The sequence below is a fragment of the Sorex fumeus genome, unplaced genomic scaffold, assembly GCF_029834395.1.
Source record: "Sorex fumeus unplaced genomic scaffold, SorFum_2.1 ptg000028l, whole genome shotgun sequence".
NCBI lineage: Eukaryota > Metazoa > Chordata > Mammalia > Eulipotyphla > Soricidae > Sorex > Sorex fumeus.
In genome coordinates, this window is record NW_026606085.1 from 9805032 (window position 1) to 9825408 (window position 20377).

The following is a 20377-nucleotide window of genomic DNA, read 5'->3' on the forward strand; positions in this document are numbered from 1 at the left end:
GTGACAAAATGAGGAATTGATTAAAAAATTTGAATTTCTTGCTGTTGATGGAGTTGATAGGACAGTAATTTAATTTAAAATATACATAAACAGGGGCTGGGGCGATAGCACATGCGGGTAGGGCATTTGCTTTGCACACGGCCAAACTGGATTTGATTCCCACCAGGAGTAATTCCTGAGTGCAGAGCCAGGAGTAACCCCTGAGCATTGCCAGTGTGACCAATATATATATATATATATATATATATATATATATATATACACACACACACACACACACACACATATATATATATATATATATATATATATATATATATTTGGGGCTGAAGCAGTGGTACTTACCTCTATGCAGCTGACCCTATTTCCATCTCTGGCACCCAGTATCATTCTTCAACCATCAGGAGTGCAGAGCCAGAAGTAAGCAGAAGGAAGCCCAGAGCACAGTCACGTATAACCCCCACCCCAAATACAAACTGTTCAGTTTCAGCTCAATTCTGGATGGTTTTAGGGTTACTGAAAGAGCCAACATGGCTGACCCGAGTTTGATTCCTCCACCCCTCTCGGAGATCCCGGCAAGCTACCGAGAGTATCTCGCCCACACGGCAGAGCCTGGCAAGTCACCCGTGATGTATTTGATATGCCAAACACAGTAACAACAAAGTCTCCAATGGAGACGTTACTGGTACCGCTCGAGCAAATCGATGATCAACGGGAGGGCCTTACTTTACTATATAAAATATAATCCCATATAAAAACTTTTATTCAAAGATATAAGAAAAAGGTATAAAGGTATTTACTTTCTCTTTTCTTTGGAATCCATATAAAAATTAGTCTGCGATATACTTAATTACAAATGACATTTTGAAGGGGATTTGTTATACTCCCAACAAGTGAAATAATAAGCATCCTATATAACAAAATATTAATTGTCAAAATTTGTAATTAGTATTAGAACATTTCTCATATTTTCAAAAATAATATCTAATAAGTATGAAAAAGGTGAAGGAACTAAATTTGTCTAAATGTCTCCTATAGGCTATACTGTATATAGCCTATAGGAGACAAGGATTCTTTGCAAGTATTATCTAAATTTATTCTGTGCAGGACCTTATACACAAGCTTTAATTTCCCTTTTAAAGATAAAGTCATCAAATGCCATGAGGTTAATATGAAATCAGAAATATGAGAGGTATCCCACACTATTCTCTTCCCACAAATAAAATCAGTCACCAAGGTCTATTAAATTTTCATTCTTCGTGTCTTTTCTCTCAGACCTCTTTTTCTATATTTCTTCTATTATTGCCTTTGCCCTGCCTCACCCCTAGCCTGTCTCCCTGCAATAGTCCCAGAAAATGCAGCTGACTTCCCTGCTGCCTCTCCCTGCTATGTAAAACTAATCACGAGAATCCTTTCCCTAATACCCTCCAGTGTGTCTCCATTTTTCATGGGTATCATCTGAAACTCCTGGCATGCTCCAGGAGATTCTCTGCGACTGCTCCCAGCTTATCACCCAGGATTTATTTTCACAGCTCTCTCACTCCATTTCTTTCCCAGACTTCTCAGCCACCCCAATATAATTGCAGTTCCAAATCTGTTTTCTGCTGCTTTTACATCTAGTATTTTCTCACCATTTTCCCTTTGACTTGAGCTCCCCCTGCCCCTCCCAACTCCACAGCTACCTGATTATTTTCTGTAGGTCAGTGATAACATCACTTTCTGCATGAAGCAGTTTCTTACCAACTCTCCCCAGACTCTTACCTCTCTTCAAGGTAAATCCAAACCCTGCTATGTGTGCATTTTAATTGAGTCCACCTGACTATTGTATGCGTATTTAACATACCTTACTGCTTTCCTCTCATTAATTCTGAATGCCCTAGAGGACAGTTGTCATGTGATATTTTATGTACAGCTCTAGAAACTAGTGCAATTCTTGGAACACAGTGTATCTTATTTGTTGTGAAATTTTGTCATTGAAGAATATGGAAAACTTGAAGAGAATAATTTAACAGCAATTAAAAGTACATTTATTTATTTATTTATTTATTTATTTGCTCCTTTTGGATCACACCCAGTGATGCTCAGGGGTTGCTCCTGGCTCTGTACTCAGGAATTACTCCTGGTATCACTTGGGGGACCATATGGGGTGCTGGGGATTGAACCCAGGTCATCCACGTGCAAGACAAATGACCTAACCACTTTACTATCACTCTGGTCCCCTAAAATATACCTATTCTTATCAAATTATCTACTTTAGTTTACAATCTTACACTTAATATTATCAGCTTTCATTTTTCAGTATTTCTTATTTTATTTTACAGGCATCAAATTTTATGTAGACTAAACCTGATTTATTCATGTTGAGTCAGGCATGCTTTACTAATAACCACAGTTTGTCCATTTGACTTAATGTTACTACTAGGTGTCCTTCACAGGGAAGAAAATTTTTGAGAACCACCTAATACCCTGTGAGATAATAATTTATTACACTGCATTTTAAGGTCTGTGGAGGCAAAGATATGGGTGTTTCTGTTTCAAAGGGGATTCACATGACAATAATAAATTAATTTGCTTAATGGATGCATGGATTACTACTCATGGATTACTACTCATTTTAATGCTAGAAATCTCTGTGAAATTAGGGTTCAACTTTAATTTTGATGACTTTTACATGGTTTTCTTAATTCTTTTAGAATATAAATTTTAAAATTAAAAAAATATATATTAAGTTATTTTAATGTAGGGGCCAAGGACATAGTATGATAAGGCATTTGCTTTACATACAAAAGACTGGGTTTTATCCTAACCACCACATATAGCACCCTAAACCCTGTCCAGAGTGATCACTGAACACAGTTAGTTGTGACCCCCATAATGAAAACAAACAAAAAACCAAAAAAACCTAAATCTTCTTTATTATGTAATTTTTCTGTTCTTAATGTTTACCTTATGTTTCTAGTATGCAGTATATCTCCACAGTGTATACAATTTATTTTTATTAAAAATAATTTCTGATTGATAATGCTAAGTTCTAACCTGAACTACACTAGTAGATAGTGTTATCCTGGTTTTACTGAATAAATATAAAAATTTAATACTGAATAATTACTTTAAGTAGAATAGGATGGGAAACAATCTTATATGTTACTTGGTGAAAAAGAGCTCTGTACTATCAATATAGATGATGCGTCTTAATTCACATCCTAACAAGACTGCCAGTTTCTGTGTCAAAAGACCTTGCATTTAATATGTTTTACCCCCAAAGAACCTGGAGAATTTCAGCTCTAAGTAGGTAGTCAATAAATAATTTACTCTATTTTTCTTTCCATGTTCACGCTCCCTTAGCTCCTTTAGATTACTTGTCTGCCATTTTCGCAGCAACCTTTTGTGCCAGTTCAATGAACCAGAATATTTAGATGTTTCTGTATAGCATTTATTTTACACTCTCCCTGATTTCTTACAGCATAAGAGAATCCAATACAACCAGAAAGTTATTTGGTAAATTGAAAATTGTCACATTTATGTTAGATTCTTTTGTAGAATATATGCTATTCCATTTATATACAGATATTTAAGTGCCATAAATTTAAAATGGGAGTTCTCTAAACCTCTAGGTAACTTAGAAAAAAATTAAACAGAAGGAGAAATTAGCAAAACTAGTGAATTTGGTCTCTTCTAGGCCACAGCTTTTAATAAGCTTATTCCTTATCTTCATTCCCTCCTATTCAAGTTAGCCACCCAGCCCCAATGATACTCCGGTGAGTTTACATGCACAAGCGAAATGTTTACACAAAGTGGATAGTTGCTCAGTGGAATTGTTGATGAAAGGTGTGAGGAAGGCTTTAAGACTTTATGTAGGGCTTTGTATGGGGACACGTTGATGGTCCGAGAACAACTGTGTGCCTTGGCTGTCGCCAGCCTGGGTGTGCCCCCAATACCACTTGGCCCCGACTGTCTCTGGTTGCATTATCCCTGCAGCGTACAAGTAGCTCCTCACCCTTCACAAGGGACTTTCGGCATCTGGCTAAGAATCTCAGGGAGGGCTCCTTGAGCACTGCTTGGGAAACCAAAACCAAAAATCTTCATACCAATGCCAACTTGTCTTTATTCTACTCCTACATCTCCTTTAGTACATACTTTAAAATTGAAAGAGAGAGCAAACTATAAATATTTTATGAATAAAAACATAGGTATGTATGTAATTTGAGTAGTTTTTTAAAAAGAAAAATGACTCAGAATCGTTGCATACATTCCTGTGCATTCCTGTCCTTGCGTTCCTGTCAGATGCTTCAGAATTTAGATCTCATGAGTTCTGCACCTGAGCGTGAGGGCAGCACTGTGCCCCCAGCTGGGTGGGTCTGCGAGGACACCTGGAACCCCCCAAATATATCATTCAGTGCATAAGCTGATTTTATTTTAGACATGGTGCTTTTTACTGAAATAGGAAGGCAGAGCAGTCTGGAAGTGATTTTGCAAAGAGATGAACTGGTTTCTGCAGTGAGAGCCGGACAGAGCATATAGATGCTGGGTTGCTTGTGGTTGGGTAACTGGCGTGCATTGTGCTGGTGCAAGTCTGGGGAAAGCGGATCAGCAGGTGAGGCGCTTCAGCACATTTTCTCAAATCGTGATCATCCGTGCTTTGAAATTTAAAGGTAGTATGTTCAGGCAAGTTAGTGAGTGCTTTGTAGTACCTGCTGCATAAAAGGCAAAACATCCTAGTGGTAAAGTATGAATTTGTGTTTATCTTTGTTTCTCACAACTGACACAAATATGCATATATATGTTTTTGCATATGCTATATACATCTATGTGTGTGCATAGATGTGTGTATATATATATATATATACACATATACATTCATTGGTATTGTTTTCACTCCAAGTGAATCTATAAAATTCAGTGAACAACATTCAGAAAACACTAGGGCTGCAATTTCTATTTCCCAGGTCACCAAACTGCTCTGATGTTTTGTCACAGAGAAACCTTTACACTATTTACACAATTGGCTTTGATTAAGCAAACAGTCTGCAATGTAATTAAGCATGTGCGCAGGAAAACACAAAGTGCCCAATTACCTTTGTGCTCACTGTCAGCCGGTTAACACTCTTACTATCTCCAGGGATCCATCGCCCTTTCACTAGAAGCCATGCCACCTCTCTCCCCTGGGAGGGCTGCTGTGTCTCTCAGAACTGATGGCTTGATTTCCAGCTAAATGCCCTGCCTGCCCTTTGTTTATCTATTGATTGTTCTTTAGCTTATGACTGCTTTGCCCTGAGATTTCCCCCAAGGGATTATGATATTCCTAACATTATTCAGTAAAACTGAAGTCCCTAACCATTAGACTCTCTGGTGTAACCTCTCACTGACCTTGTGTTTCTTGAAATGAACCACACACACACACACACACACACACACACACACACACACACACACAAGGAATGTGAAAATGACATCATTTTTAAGTAGCCTTTCAGTCCTTTGATGTGACTGCTGTTTTAAAATCAGCCTTTACAATGTATCTTTTGAATTATTAGAATAAACCCATTTCAACACATTTAACAATACAGAATACAATTGTATGCAGAAAACCCTATGTTTGTAAATCACAGTAATTGTAAATTACAGTATTGTAAACTATATTATCTAAAGTTAATGAATTAATTAAAGAGTTTTAAGAAAGAAATAGTTTCTCTCCCTTTTAATCCATGGCTTCAAAAATCATACTATATTCTCATAAAAATGCAAAAGAATTCAGGATAAAAGTAATCCCAATACTTCCAATCGGAACGTGACATGGAAACAGTTACTTCTGTTGTCACATAGCATGCAAAAGCTATACTGTAAAAAGAAAAACTCCATTTTCATTGAAATTTGAAAATAGATACAGCCGTGATAAAAGCAGGGATGATTCTCATGTAGAGTGCAGTTTAGCAGAGAGCAGAAAGAAAAGTGACAGAAGGAGATTCAACTGTCCCTGAAGTACCAATAAAAATATAATTTCACGGACTGGAGACATAGTGCACCGCTTGCTTCCACCCTAACCCGTCACTGTTCCCTGAGCTAACCCAGAGGTCGAGAGCACCATCAAGACTGAGCCGAGGCCTGTGAGCACGGCTTGGGGGACTTGTCACCCCCAAAACAAACTAATAAACTTATAACAATTTTTTAATGAAGACATAACAGAAAGCCAATATTTTTTGAATTCCCAATTTCCCCTTTTTTTTTTCAAAAAAAGAGGTAAGGAATCTAGAGGAAGAAGTATCAAGGACCAAGCAAAAACTGTACAGGAAGAAAGAGCAAAGGCCAGAGAATAGCCAACTGGCTCAGGGTGCAGATTTTGAAAAAGGAAATCAAACAACCTATTTCTAGGAGAAAATTCCTACTAATGACCTAGCTCATCCTTTGAGTAGTAGCAGAGAAGTTGAAAAAGAATCAGCATAAAAATACTAGAGAAAACTTTTGCCAGGATAATATAATAGAATGTTAATTACGTTAAATAGAATATTATTATGATTTAATATAATATGATATAATTATGATTTAGAAAAAGTAACAGAACAGTTGTTTTAATTTCAGAATTCCAAACATTGAGATCCATACCTCAAGGAAAAGATGCTGAGGCTATAAGAATTTATTAAGACGACTTTGTTGGACTGAATAGAACAGTAACAAAAAAGTGAGAAGAGGAACTGAATAAGTTGTGAACAGAGGGAGGATATGACAGCTATCGTGAAATATAGAAATTGAAAGAAAAATGATAATAAAAAGTAAGCAATAAAATTGGATTTAAAATGTTATGCTTACAAAGAATGAGCAAAGATATCGAATGCTTACATAAAGTTTTCATAAACATAGATACTTGCATATACATAAATAAGAGAAGTGTCAGACATTTGGTAAAAAATCTTGTTATTCTACTGAATTTTATGTTTTGATATTTGTTATTTCTACTATATAATGTGTTGTTGGCAGTTTTTTCTGACTATATAAATATTGGGTGTTCCTAATTATGTACCCAGAATTGTTTTCCTGAAGGGCCACCGAATTCTGTACCCTCAGGTCTCCCAGCTCCTGGATATGCAGCTGTATAATTTTATCCCCCTTTAAATAACTAAAATACTATATAATAATAAAGATGTCTTTATTATTCTCTATATGTATTAAGATGTAAGGGCTGGAGCAATAGCACAGCGGTAGGGCGTTCGCCTTACAAGCGGCCAACATGGCCGACCCAAGTTCGATTCCTCCGTCCCTCTCGGAGAGCCCGGCAAGCTACCGAGAGTATTGGATATGCCAAACACAGTAACAACAAAGTCTCCAATGGAGACATTACTGGGCCCGCTCGAGCAAATCGACGATCAACGGGAGGGCCTTTACCTTATTCTTTATAAACCAGTCTGCACTGAGAGATTGCACAGAGCTTATAATTTTCATATGGTCTAGTTTTCTTACTTATGCGTGAAATTGGGAAGAAAAGTATACTTTTTATGGGAATGATGATAATGTTTTCTCATTAGTTCACATGGTAACATCCACCCGAACCTTCCTGAACTCAACTCTTCTGCAAGAAATGGAAACTGAAAATAAAATTCAGTGGTTTGATATTTAACTGATGTGTAAGGTAGTGGCTGAAAAGTTATTCTAACCTTTATATACTGGGGAATAAAGAGAATAAACAGTGGCTGACAAGGTTCTTTCCCCCTTTCTTTTGCTATCTAGCTCTCACTCTAGGCATCGGGCTTCAGCTCTAGCTCCAGCTTCCCTACCTGTCCTGGTTGTTGAACACAGATACCACAAACTCTCTCAGAATCCAATTGTCTTGGATCTGTCATTAGTTCTGACAGGCTGGGAAAGATGGATTCTGCTCTAGTGATTGGTTTTGGGAGATAGCCAATCATTAGGAGCAGGATGGTGCCTGTCAGCCTCTGAAACGTTAACTCCTCTGCCCACTATGCACTTACACCAAGACAAGTGTGGAACACACAGCCAGAAGGATAGTTTTCTTTTCTAGCAGAAGTGGAACCTCAATGACAAAGGTCAGGGGCCCAAACAGCCCCAAATCTCTGTGACCAACTGTTATTAGCAACCATTGCTTCTCATACTTTTCACTGTGGATTAAGTACAACTATGGAATTTTAGCTCTGAGAGGATCAGGGAGGCCCCTAGGCAGAGTGAGTGAAAGCATTTGGGGCTCTCTCTAAGTTGAGAAAGTTCTGTAAGGTTTCATGTAGAGATTCACTAGGGAGATGCTGACATGCCTCCCCTTCCATTATCTCTGTTAATTTCTACCTTTAATGCAATAACTTTTAGGAAGTTTGATAAGGCTAATCAAATGCCTGGCATAGCCAGTAATAAAATTAATTTGTAAATGAGGACTCCTATAAATGAAAGCTAACTGCCACATTGCATTGTCTCAAATATTTGGCCTGAAGGTTAAGCTTAAATAAGAGGCTTCACAAATGACTTTGGTAAGTTAGTCAATGGTGAAGTTATTGAACCTATGAAACTATCACACACTATTATAAGGACCCAAAGAAATTAAATATAATTACCATTAACCTTGGGTGGAGCTATAGCACAGCAGGTAGAGTGTTTGCCTTGCCCGTGGCTGACCCAGGTTCGATTCCTCTGTCCCTCTTGGAGAACCTGGCAAGCTACTGAGAGTATTCCGCCTGCAGGACAGAGCCTGGCAAGCTTCCCGTGGCATATTTGATATGCCAAAAAAAGTAACAACAAGTCTGACAATGAAGACCTTACTGGTGCCCGCTCTAGCAAATCAATGAAGAATGGGAGGAAGGTGCTACAATGCTAATATTAACCAGTAATTAGCTAAAAATGTTCAATATTTTGAACACTATTGTTGACACAGAGAGAAATTCTCTGTTGATTGATGTTATCTCCTAATGACTTTAGTTTTGTGAAATCATCTTTTAAAACTCTTTATATAGTTTTTCTGCCTGAGCAAGACTTGGAAAGGAACTTAATCATGGCCACCAGTTTAAACAGATTAGAAATGTACTTTTGGTAACACAATCCAAACATCACACTCATCACCTTTGTATCTGTCGCCCTCCTCCAAGAGCCCAGATACCTTATTTCCCATCCCCTCCCCCACACAAATTCAGCTGTTTGCATCTGTGTGATGCCATTGGCCCTTTAATGCTACCTATCTGTAGCAACAAAGCCCCAGATATGACTAAGCCTGTCTGACTTCAAAGCCAGTGTGCCAACTCTATCATATTATAAGTTGAATTGACTGAAAAAGCAATTCAAAGGAAAATTAGCTTCAATTATAGCAATATGGATATATACCCAGGTTTATCCAAATGTATATCTATCAATGATAATCAGAGAGTGACTCTCTGACATAAAAATGCCTGTGTCTTTTACTTTCTAATGTGAGACATAACAACACCACATCATAACAAAAGCAATAAAAATATTAATAATGGCTTATTGTCTAATGACCTATTACAGAAAACTGGATAATGGTAAGCAGCTGTTAGAGGCATGGAGTTCACCATCTACTTGAGCCTGTCTCGCATATGCCCACAATGAGGGTGAGGTGGGGAAAGAGCCCCCTTGGGCCTGCGGCTGCCGCAGTGACTTTGCCTCCTGAGGAATAGAGAGGCAGCCCTGGGCGACCCAGGCTCCACGGCTGCCCTAATGCTTTCTCATTAACGGCCTAGAAAGTTTCATGTTATGCTGTCTTGGGTTTTAAATTAAATGTCAAATACAATTTGCCACTGGAATTGTGAAGTGTGGAACTGCCCTCCGAGACTCTGAAAAGTCCGCCCACTAATTGGTGGCTGCCTGGTACTGAGTAAAAATAGTTAGAGATCATTATTTGGTGAATTGTCACACCAGTGTGCAGAAATATATGTCATTTTACCTTTTATACTTGGAATCACTAGTAAATTCTTGAGTCGGTATATAGAATGTTCAGTGTTCATGGTAGTGTTTAATACGATGAAACAGGCAAACTCTTCCTTTTGCCATCAGATTCACATTGATGCCCTACTCTCTCTGGCGTACAGTTTATCATATCAAAAACTCCCATAAGAAAGTGTAGAAGCACACACTGTAAACTACTCTGCCACATAGATTAGTTTATTTTTTCCCTCTACTGACTAGAGGCCATATTAATAATAGGACTAATAATAGGGTTTCCAATCCTCTTTACTGTGCTAGCATTATATCTTTCCAAACTATCTGTATATTAGTGCTAATTATGAGGTATGTTTAAGTCTGAAAATGCAAGCTTAAACACAAAGACATCATTTTTACTGCCAGTTTTAATTAGAAACCTCAAGAAGCACATACAATTAAATATGCCCATAAAAATAATAGATACGTTCTTAGAATACTAGTCAATTTGTTGCACCATTAATATCATTCGTGTGGCAGTTTTAAAAATGTATTGGAGTAATTCGAGTGGAAAATGGCTGAGAAGAAAATTAGTAGTATTTAAGCCCCCATAACTGCTTTAGAATGAGTGCCACTCTAAGTATCTGCAGCCAGAGCTGTTTTGCTCTGTAGTTGCATTGTTGACAGTGTGCCTGTTACATTGTGTGCCTTGTTAAAAAAAAAAAACTCCTTTGTGAAAGTCTGCAGACTAAGAACAAAATTAATTTGACTTCAGAATTTGTAGTTTTGAACTCAGTGTTTAAAGGAAATATTAATGTATCTAAAAATAGACTGATCAGTAAGTTTCCCTTTGAACAGAGCAAGTCAACTTGAAGAGCTCTTTTGCCCATCTTCTGGGTGATGGGAAAGACCAAGTCTGCAAACCTCACTGACAAAACAGTGGGTGAAGGGTACTGCCAGTGGCCACTTCCCTCCTTCCCTGGGCCCGCATCTTTCTGAATATAATAATAAAGACAAACTCCCATATATGCTTTACTTCCAAAGAATTATTGCACGCATAGTTAATTTTCTTAGTCAACAACCTGCCATTTGGAGCACAAATGTGTCATGACACTTCTTGTTCCACAGTAGACACAGTCAAAGAGCATGATGATAATGCAGTCATCTCTGAACTTCATACTAGAGCCAGTCTTAATGATCACACACTCTAAATTTATTAGTTTGAAATGAAGTTTTACCACAACATGATAGTTACTGAAAAGTGAAATATCATTTTATGTTTCTTGGTAGAATTTAAATGTTATGAGAATGCTTATGACCTAATTTTGCTATTAAATATCTTTCTTAAAATTAAGAGTATAATATTCTAGGCCTATGAGATTTGCATTTACTTAAAATGAGACAGATCAATTTATTTTTTCCGTTATAGTACATTGCTCTTGAGATATTAGTCTAGGTCATCTCTAAATATTAATAGCTGTGTTTTTCTGCTTTTGGGGAGGGGTTATCTTATTTTTTAACTTTTGGGGAGTGGTAGTAGGAATTGGGATGATTCCTGGTGATTCTTAGCCACCTGGACAGGAGATGCAGTGCAAGATCCTGAAGGAGCAGAGCTGCTTGGTCCCTACAGGGGGCCTCCAGAATCACACCTAGCCGTGCTTGGAGACCTCCAGGGTGCACCCTGGGACGCTCACTGGGCCATGTGGTGTCAAGATGGAATGGAGGCAGCTGTATGACTGCAAACACCTGAACCCTTGTGCTGTCTCTCCTGTCCTGTAATAGCTGTGTTTTTTAAAATTAGACCTTAAGTTGAACAATACAAAGCTGTAATGGGACCAATAAACATTTCCAAATGCCCGTTGTCTAATTAGCTTCTTTTATTTGTTTCATTTAATGTAATTAAAATTCATGTTTATCTATTTTTTAACTTTAATTGAATCACTGTGAGATAGACCCTTACAAAGCTGTTCATGATTAGATTTTAGTCATACAGTATCCTATCATTGCACTATTATTATATTACACTATTACTATATCTATTATTACACTTACTGGTTTTAATTCATGTGTAAGGAACCTGTCAGAATGGCTGAATATTTTACACAAATCACATAGCTATCTAAAATGTAAAACTCAGATGTTTTCTCGAAGTATTTTATTTTCATAATATTATCTATAACAGTTGTCACAATGGAGACGTTACTGGGCCTGCTTGAGCAAATCGATGACAACAGGAGGACAGTGATAGTGACAATATTATCTATATCCTCCATGCTACAGGTTCTTGGATGAAAATATTAAAAACTGAATAAAATTTGGGAGCTGGAGTGAGAGTATAGTGGGTAGGACACTTGTCTTGTATGTGGCCAACCTGGTTTCGATCCCAGCATCCCATATGTTTCCCTCAGTCATGCTAGGAGGAGCCAGGAGTAAGCCTTGAGTACCTCCATATGTGGGCCAAAATCAAACAAAAAAACTACATAAAATTTTGAAGGAAACTTGTTCACATACAATAATTTGCACTGTGCTTTCAATTATTTTCTCATCTGTTATTACATATTTTTAATCATTAAGGTTATTAACTTAGAAATTTAAGACATTGTACTTATTTTTATAACACACTTTAAATTTTTCCTTGATAAATTTTTAAGTAATTGCACAAAGTATATAAGTAAATTGAAAGTTGGAAGATTTGACTTGGATCCGGGTTCTTTATTCTCCTTAACAAACTGAGAAATAATGATCCAATCCTGCAAAACATCTCTTCCTCTGCATGTGTTATCCTCAAGTGAGGAGTCCTGGTTTGATGGATATTAGGAGAAACAAATTGCATGGGTAAGATATCTGCAAACAAAATGATTCCGTTATTGGGCAGAATCTAAAGGAGTAAACATAGCAAGTTCAAGAACTAATGGTGATTAAACATTTGCTGAGTTTTCAACCACCAAGATAAAGAAATATAATGCTTGTTTGACAATGACAGTCGTATACAATGGATATTTGACATTAAGATATTTGTAGTTCTTTGTTAACAATTTGATAATGAACAAATGTCATATGCTTATGGATGTATGAGAATGCTTGTCATGTTGCTATGTGCCAGGAAAGCAAGTCTAGGCAAGAGAGTGCTTTTCTCTTCCAGGTAGAACACATTAAACAAGAGAAACTCACACTTGCTAGACTATAGGTGAAAATTTAGATATCAACCAAGTACTGCAAATGCACAGCAAAATGGTTCTTTAATGTGAAAGTCAAAGGTATATTCTGGAAAGATAGAAGATTTTCATGACAAGAGAATTTTTCAGACTAAATCAATACAAAGGATGTTTAGTCCTAGAAGTATCATGAGCCAAGCAGAAGCACAGAGAGCTTGGAAAGGGTCGATACAGCTTGATGACAGTCTTATGTTGGGTTTTTGTTCATCTTCATCATATCAAATCAACTGTGACCTGCATGGAAGCTTGCTCTATGATTGATGCTCATGTTTTCAATGGTGAATGAATGAAAAGATGGGGTATATTTGGATATTTTTAGGTATCTATATTAGATATAGAAAGACCAATTATTGTGGAGAGATTTTATTTATTTATTTATTTATTTTTATTAGTGAATCACCGTGGGGTAGAGTTACAAACTTATGAACTTTCATGTTTGCATTACAGTCATACAATGATCGTTTACCCATCCCTCCACCAGTGCCCATTCTCCCCCACCAATGTTCCCAGCATCCCTCACACCACCCCACCTCATCCCCCACCATCCCACCCTGCTTAGCGGTAGGACTTTCCTTTTTATTCTCTCTTCTTTTGGGTGTTGTGGTTTGCAAGAGAGATATTGAGCAGCCGTCATGTTCAGTCTATAGTCTACTTTCAGCACACATCTTTCAACCCGAATGGGTTGTGGAGAGATCTTGATAGGCAAGTGAAGCAGTGTGAATTGAATTCTGTAATCTAAGGTATTCCAGGGAATTAATTTTATTATTTTTGTTTATGCTATGCTTTGTTATGTTTATGTTTATGCCTGACAGCGCAGAGGGCTCACTACTGGCTCTGCTGGCTGGGCTCAGGGGCCTGTATATGTGATGCCATGTATAGAAACCCAGTTGGCCGTGTTCAAGGCAAGTGCTCTACCCATGATACTCTCTCTCCAGGCCCTAGAAAATTTATTTTTAAAATATTTAATAAGTTTTGCTTTTATGACACTTTATTGATAATAGACCAGGATCTTACTGCCTTTCTTTTCTTTTTTTTTTCAAATTTTATTTTAGATACTGTGACTTACAATCCCATTAATGGTAGGATTTCCCAATAAAACCTTCCAGCACCATACCCTCTGTCAGTGTGCTTGCTTCTCTCCACCACTGCCCCCATCCCATCACCCAACCAACCTCCACCATGAAAAGCTTCCTACTGAAGATCAGTTCTCAGTTTCTGTTGTCTTTGAGCATTTGTTACTTCCCTAGTAAAGTTCTTTATACTTTATAGCCCACGTTTGAGAGAGATTACTCTCTAACTGCCGTTCTCCTAGCTTGACTCAGCAGGATATTCTCCAGATTCATCAATGTAGCAGCAAATTGTATCATTTCCTTCATTCTTGTAACTGAGTAGTGTATATATATTATATATATGATATACATGCATATATATGTGTATATATGAAATGTTTTATATATATACAAATATATGTGTGTGCATGTGTATGTATGTATGTAGGTTTCATTGTCTCTTTATCCAGCAATATGTTCTTGGAGACTTTGGTTGCTTCCAGATTGGGCTATTGCAAATAGTACTGTAGTGAACACAGAAGTGCAAATATCTTTTCTGAATAGAATTTGGGGGCCTTTAGGGTTTATGCCCTAAAGAAGTTGAATCCAGGATAATCTGAAAGGTGGAGTCCTGAGGTTTTTGAGATGTGTCTATATTGTTTCCCAAAGACGTTAGGCAAGTTGATATTCTCACTAGCAATGAATAAGGGTCCCTTTTCCTGAAATCCACACATTTTCAGGTTCTAATCACTGACACAGACTGTCAGCTGAATTCTTCATTATAAAGAGAGAATTCACTGAATTACACATTGTCTTTGATAACGTGTCTATATTGGCAACTCTCTGAAGTGTTCAGACTATATGATTCTGAAGCATGGCACTAAAAAGGACTTTCAAAACTGTTTATCTGATAAAAGAAAAGAATATGGGTAAATCATAAGGCCAATTTTGGGCTTTTAGACTTTTAATCTGTAATGTTTCCATGTATCTAAGACAATCAGATCACATGCCACCGCAGTGTAGAAAGGCTGTATGACTGTACAGACAGAAGAAGCTAAGACAAAACCAGACTCTATCAGGGCCTTGCTCTGCCTGGGAATTAGGTTTCTTCATTCTCCTTACTAGTTGTACTGACTTGTTCACATTGCTTCTCAGTAGTTATTGTTAGAGTTTTAAAAAAATTCCAGAGTAGACGTTTGATCAAAGTTTGAGTTATAAAAAACATATGCCTCAGAGCCCAGTAATCTCATTTTTATTCATTTTTATTCATTCTTTTATTATTCTTTTGCTAATAACATAGAAAACTATACAAATCCATGCCATATTGTAATAAATTTCACCAGGGAAATGACCAAGATTTATAGCAACACTGTATTTTATGAGGCATGATTCAAAGTTTTTGTTTAGTTTTTTTGTCAGCTCTATTTTTTTGTTGTTGTTAGAGAATATGAATATTTTAGTCAAAGGGTTCAACAAGGAAAAGAAGAACAAAGATGTATATGATTCCCAAGGGGTTTTCTTAGAGCTGTTTCAAACATTGCCTTTGTATTATCTACAATTCCCAGTTATCCTTGTGCCTATAATAAGACACTGTTTAAATGCAATTTAACCCAGTGGTATCAACTGCTAGATGAAGATAATGATTCAAAATGCCAGTTTTCTGAGTAAGTGAGCTAAATTTTAAGTAAATCGTTGAAATTCCTACTTAAGGAATACTCACTGAGTACCAATGCTCATATTTTTATTGTCTTCAAAGATATCCTTATTTAAATAAAATAAATAATAGAAAGAATATGAGTTCCAAATGTCATGCTGAAGACCTTAGTTCTAGAATTCTTCTTTTATCATGTTGTTATAGAAAGAAATTACTCAGAATTTGAGACTCAAGGTTTGTTAGGTCTTCTCAATGTCTTCTTGCATTGTTCCCACTGACAATGTATTATATCATCCTCACAAAGCCTACCTTTAATTCATTAGGAAACGAGGCTAGCTAGCTAGATAAATAGGTAGATAGAGATATAAATCTTATCACCTTCCACTGTTTGGTAGTGAAACATACTGCACCTAAAATTACATATTTAAAACTGTTATTATGGAAGTAGTTAATTAACTTACCCAGGATGTATGTTCTCAGTAGTCTGTTTCCAGAGTGTACTACCATGGTCTCCCTTTCCTTATTCTCACATACTGAGACCCCTTTACCTAGACCAAACTTCAAGTCTCAAATGATGATCTTTGACTTATGATGCAGTTCCATCTCAGTAAATCCATCATATTGAGAACATTTTAAGTCTAAATTGCATTAAGTGCACATAACATACAGACCATCATAACTTAATCTAGCCTGCTGTAGCCTACTCTTAGGTTGTTATCTTGGATTTCATTTCCAGTTACTGCTTTCCTTCTTCTTCTTATCAGAAGCAAGGAAAAAAATCTAGGCATCCTTAACACACTCACACAGATAAAAGATACACACATTTCTTGGCAACAAAGGACACTATATAGTGCAAATTGTTCACCCGCATACTTTCAAAGCTGACTGGGGCTATGCCTCACCACTGCTTCCTGCCTCATTGTGGAGTACCAGACTGTGGATCACACCTGTTGTGATGTGTATGTAGGCTCTAACTTTATGTAGCTCTCTCACTCTCAAGAGTTAGCTACAAGTCAGTAAGCAACTCATTGTTAGAACCATTCCTAAAGTATACGCAAATGTATTATCTTAAATTCCCTGACGAACCTCAGGTTTAGAATGCATTTTATTATCAGTAGGAAATGGACAAGGCAGGCCACTTGCAGATGGTATTTAGTCCTCAAGTATGGCAGGAACTAGAAGGCTAGAAGTGCTTCTGTAAACGCTAAAAATTGAAGGATATGCAGTATTAGCTAAATCACATGATCTTTCACATATTTATATGAAGATAGGTGTCGTTTGTGCCTCTCTGTTGTGTATGGTTAACTTGCAAAGTATCTAAGGACTTTAGTTATAAAAATTAGGTGGTAGGATTAGTTTGTTTTTATGATAGTGTTTATGATAGAATCCAGATTCCTTTCTTTGACTTGTGAACACTTGAACATTTGATCCTTTATGACTTGAGGCATGATTTTCTGCTTGTCCCACTGTGCATTAGTTTGCTATCATGAGTGACCATTTATCTGAAGTCTGAACACCTCAAATCCATTCTTTAACAAGTACCCTGTTTGTCCTTGATTAAGCAGCTGAATAATTTATTTCATTCTATGCTAGTTCCAGATATTTTGAAATGAGTTTTATGCTGAGGAATGTGTGAAGATTTTCTGGTGATTTACAGCATATATTGAATTTGAAAATGAAAATATATAAATAACTGGGATCAAAAATGTTTGAAGTCGAGTAGATGAAGATATGAAATGATGTGTGGTTCACATCCCACTGTGGAGTTTTTTGTTTTATAGACCACGTAAATATTTGAGATGAGTTAATTTTCCTAAAAATTTCATCTTGAAATTTTAACGTAAGTTTTAGAAATCAAGAAAATATAGCATACGCATTAAAATCCACTTTTTATCTATATTTGCCTTCTGAAATGATTTTGTCAACTCTCTCTGTTTTATTAGCTACTATTATTTTTACCTACCTACTTAAATTTTATATTTATCTTACTTTCATCTAATTAGATTATTGTTGTTTTTAACAGAGAATCATTCCTTTATTTTACCCTTGTGCCGTCTGAGGGCTCTTTGTTTATCCGTATATGGTGCTATTCCAGTCAAGTTCTCTGCACTCTGACCATCTAGTTCTAGACTACTGTTTTCTCAAGAGCTATGTCCCCAGGACAATTTTCCTAATGAGGTTAGACTTCTTTTGTCTTACCTTGACGATGAGTACAAAAGATTTATTTTTTAGAGTTTGAGGTATCAGATCAGATGAGCTCCTATAGGCAGACCTCTCAGAACTCTTTCTAGATGTAGAAGAGAGAACTTATCTCTCAGGGTAAGTCCTCAGACTGAAATCACTTCAGAGGATTAGGATGACACTTCAGAGAAATTTAAAATTATATTTGAACTTTATAGGAAAGATTTTATATAATAAAGACTCATAAGAGGTTGGAATAAAATAATTTTTCCATCAGAATTCTCATAATCATAAAGAAGTTTTCTTTCCTATATAGTAACACTACCGAAGAATAAAAAGTGAAATTATAAGTTAGATAATTTAAGGTACATGTATGGTTTTGTAAATGATTCTGTGGTAACTTAGAGCCACTCTCAACTATATTACATAAGAGAGCTTCTGGCAATTCCCACAGAGATTTTTGTAGAGTTCTACAAAGGATGTTACAGCTTTTAGCTGATAAAAATGTAAATTGGAACTGCCACCATTCAGCCAGGAGACTAACAAGGAATTCAGTATTTGATCATGACTATACTAAATTCAGACCCGACCAAAGGGTCAGTAAGTGCTTTTTGCTGTTGGGTTTTTGCTTGATGTTTGGGGGCCAGACCTCTCCCTTTTGAGGCTTACTCCAGGCTCTGGACTCAGGGATCATTCCTGACAGTCCAGGGGGTGAGAGGGGGCATATTTGGTCCCTGAGATCAAACCGAAATTGGGTGTGTGCTAACACCCTACCTTCTGTACTATCTTTCTGGCCTGATTTGCTTAATATTTTTAAAATAGAGGTAACCTTAATGGCAAGTTGAGCTGGAAGGACCAGTTACCAGAGCAGTTGTTTTTTCAGCATCATTGTCATACTGTACAATTATTTCTCAGTGTATCCATTGGACTAAGGACATTTGAAAGTTGAGAAGTTACTTTGTCTGTTACAAGAATTTCTAAAGTACACCCATAAAAATCTTATAGGAAATTTATGTTAGAATTTTTTCTTTATGATATTTTTTAGAATAAAAGAATTAAGATATTTTTTAGAATATTATGATATTTTTTAGAGTAAAAGGAACTAAAGGATATGAATGTCCTATGCAAGTGATTCTTATAATATGGCACTAGACAAATATGTTAAATATTTATTTTTAAAATGTCTTTATTTTATTTAGGAAATAGCAGACAATGCGAGAGAAATAATTCATCACATAAGAGAAATGTAACACAGTATAGATAATCATAGGAGTTATAAACAAAGATGGTTGACATTAATAATTAAATGAGAAAAATTTCCTGTAGAGCTTCAGACGAGCTACAGGCGTAACGTGTAAAATCACTTGGCTAACTAATCATTAGTTATGTTCTAGACAAGTATAAATTAATGTAACTAGTTCTTCTATCCTATTTTTCTAGACCAATAATTTGTCTAATGTAATAAATATAGCTATTAGATGGGCCCTGTGAGGAAAAATCATCCCCTTCCCCATTAGATCCTGATGTTTTTATTATCTGTAAGGGAGTATTCAATATAAATAAAAGTGATAGGAAAGTTTATCTCTTCCCCAAAGTTCTTGTGTTGTGTGTTAAATGAATTCTAATGGAAAATTTATTATAGTTGTCAATATCCCAAGAATACATTAATCTGACCTTTGCACTAATAGTTGTTAATCATCTTATTCGATCCTTTCGAGTTGCCTTTTGTTTCTATGCTCTTGGCTCATGTTCTCTCTCTGAGCTCTGTGCTGTGTCTTCCTAGGGCCTTCTCTATGCCGAAGCTTGGGAGGTGCTGAGCTCATGGGCGCCCGGAGAGTGTGGGGACCCAGGATGGCTTCCTCCTGGGGATTGCTTCTGCTCCTGTCTCTCACCGGGTGTCTCTCAGGTAAAAATTCCATTCTTTCTCCCGAGTAAATGGAAATAAGTGATTTTATATTATAAAATGCCGCAGAGTTCATTTATATGTATATTAATATTCATACATCTCAACAACACTAAAAATAACTCTTAACCTCTATGAGTATTGAAGTCATGTGCTAGTCAATTGACTACAGTACTTGGAAAACTGCTATGGAAATGTTAATAACATACATACCTGCCTCACCTTCAGAATATTTGGTTGATATGTGTGTGTATGAGTGCATATATGACTCATAGCAAGTAATTACAAAAAAGTATCTCATTGTATCAATCAGTTCATACATTGTTAGTATGAATCTCTTTGATAATATTGAACACATGATATTTTGTTTGTTACCTCAGCATTCTAACTTGCTTTGGTCAACTTATTTTTTCACATCTTGAATCTAAAATTGCAATCTTTCATGTTGCAAGAGTTTCTTTTCTGCAATACAGTCATAATACTAAAGCTTAAGGTCATAAATGCCTTT

At 36.5% G+C, this 20377-nt stretch overlaps 1 protein-coding gene across 4 annotated transcripts in view; it reads left to right on the top strand.

The window, feature by feature from the left end:
* The window catches only part of CNTN5 (contactin 5), an 863350-nt gene that overhangs the window by 306218 nt on the left and 536755 nt on the right, over window positions 1-20377 (top strand). For all 4 annotated transcript variants that reach the window (XM_056114781.1, XM_056114779.1, XM_056114782.1 and 1 more), the window contains one exon: window positions 19750-19872. In XM_056114781.1, the coding sequence (XP_055970756.1) occupies window positions 19750-19872 (123 nt within the window). The remainder of the gene's footprint in view (window positions 1-19749; window positions 19873-20377) is intronic.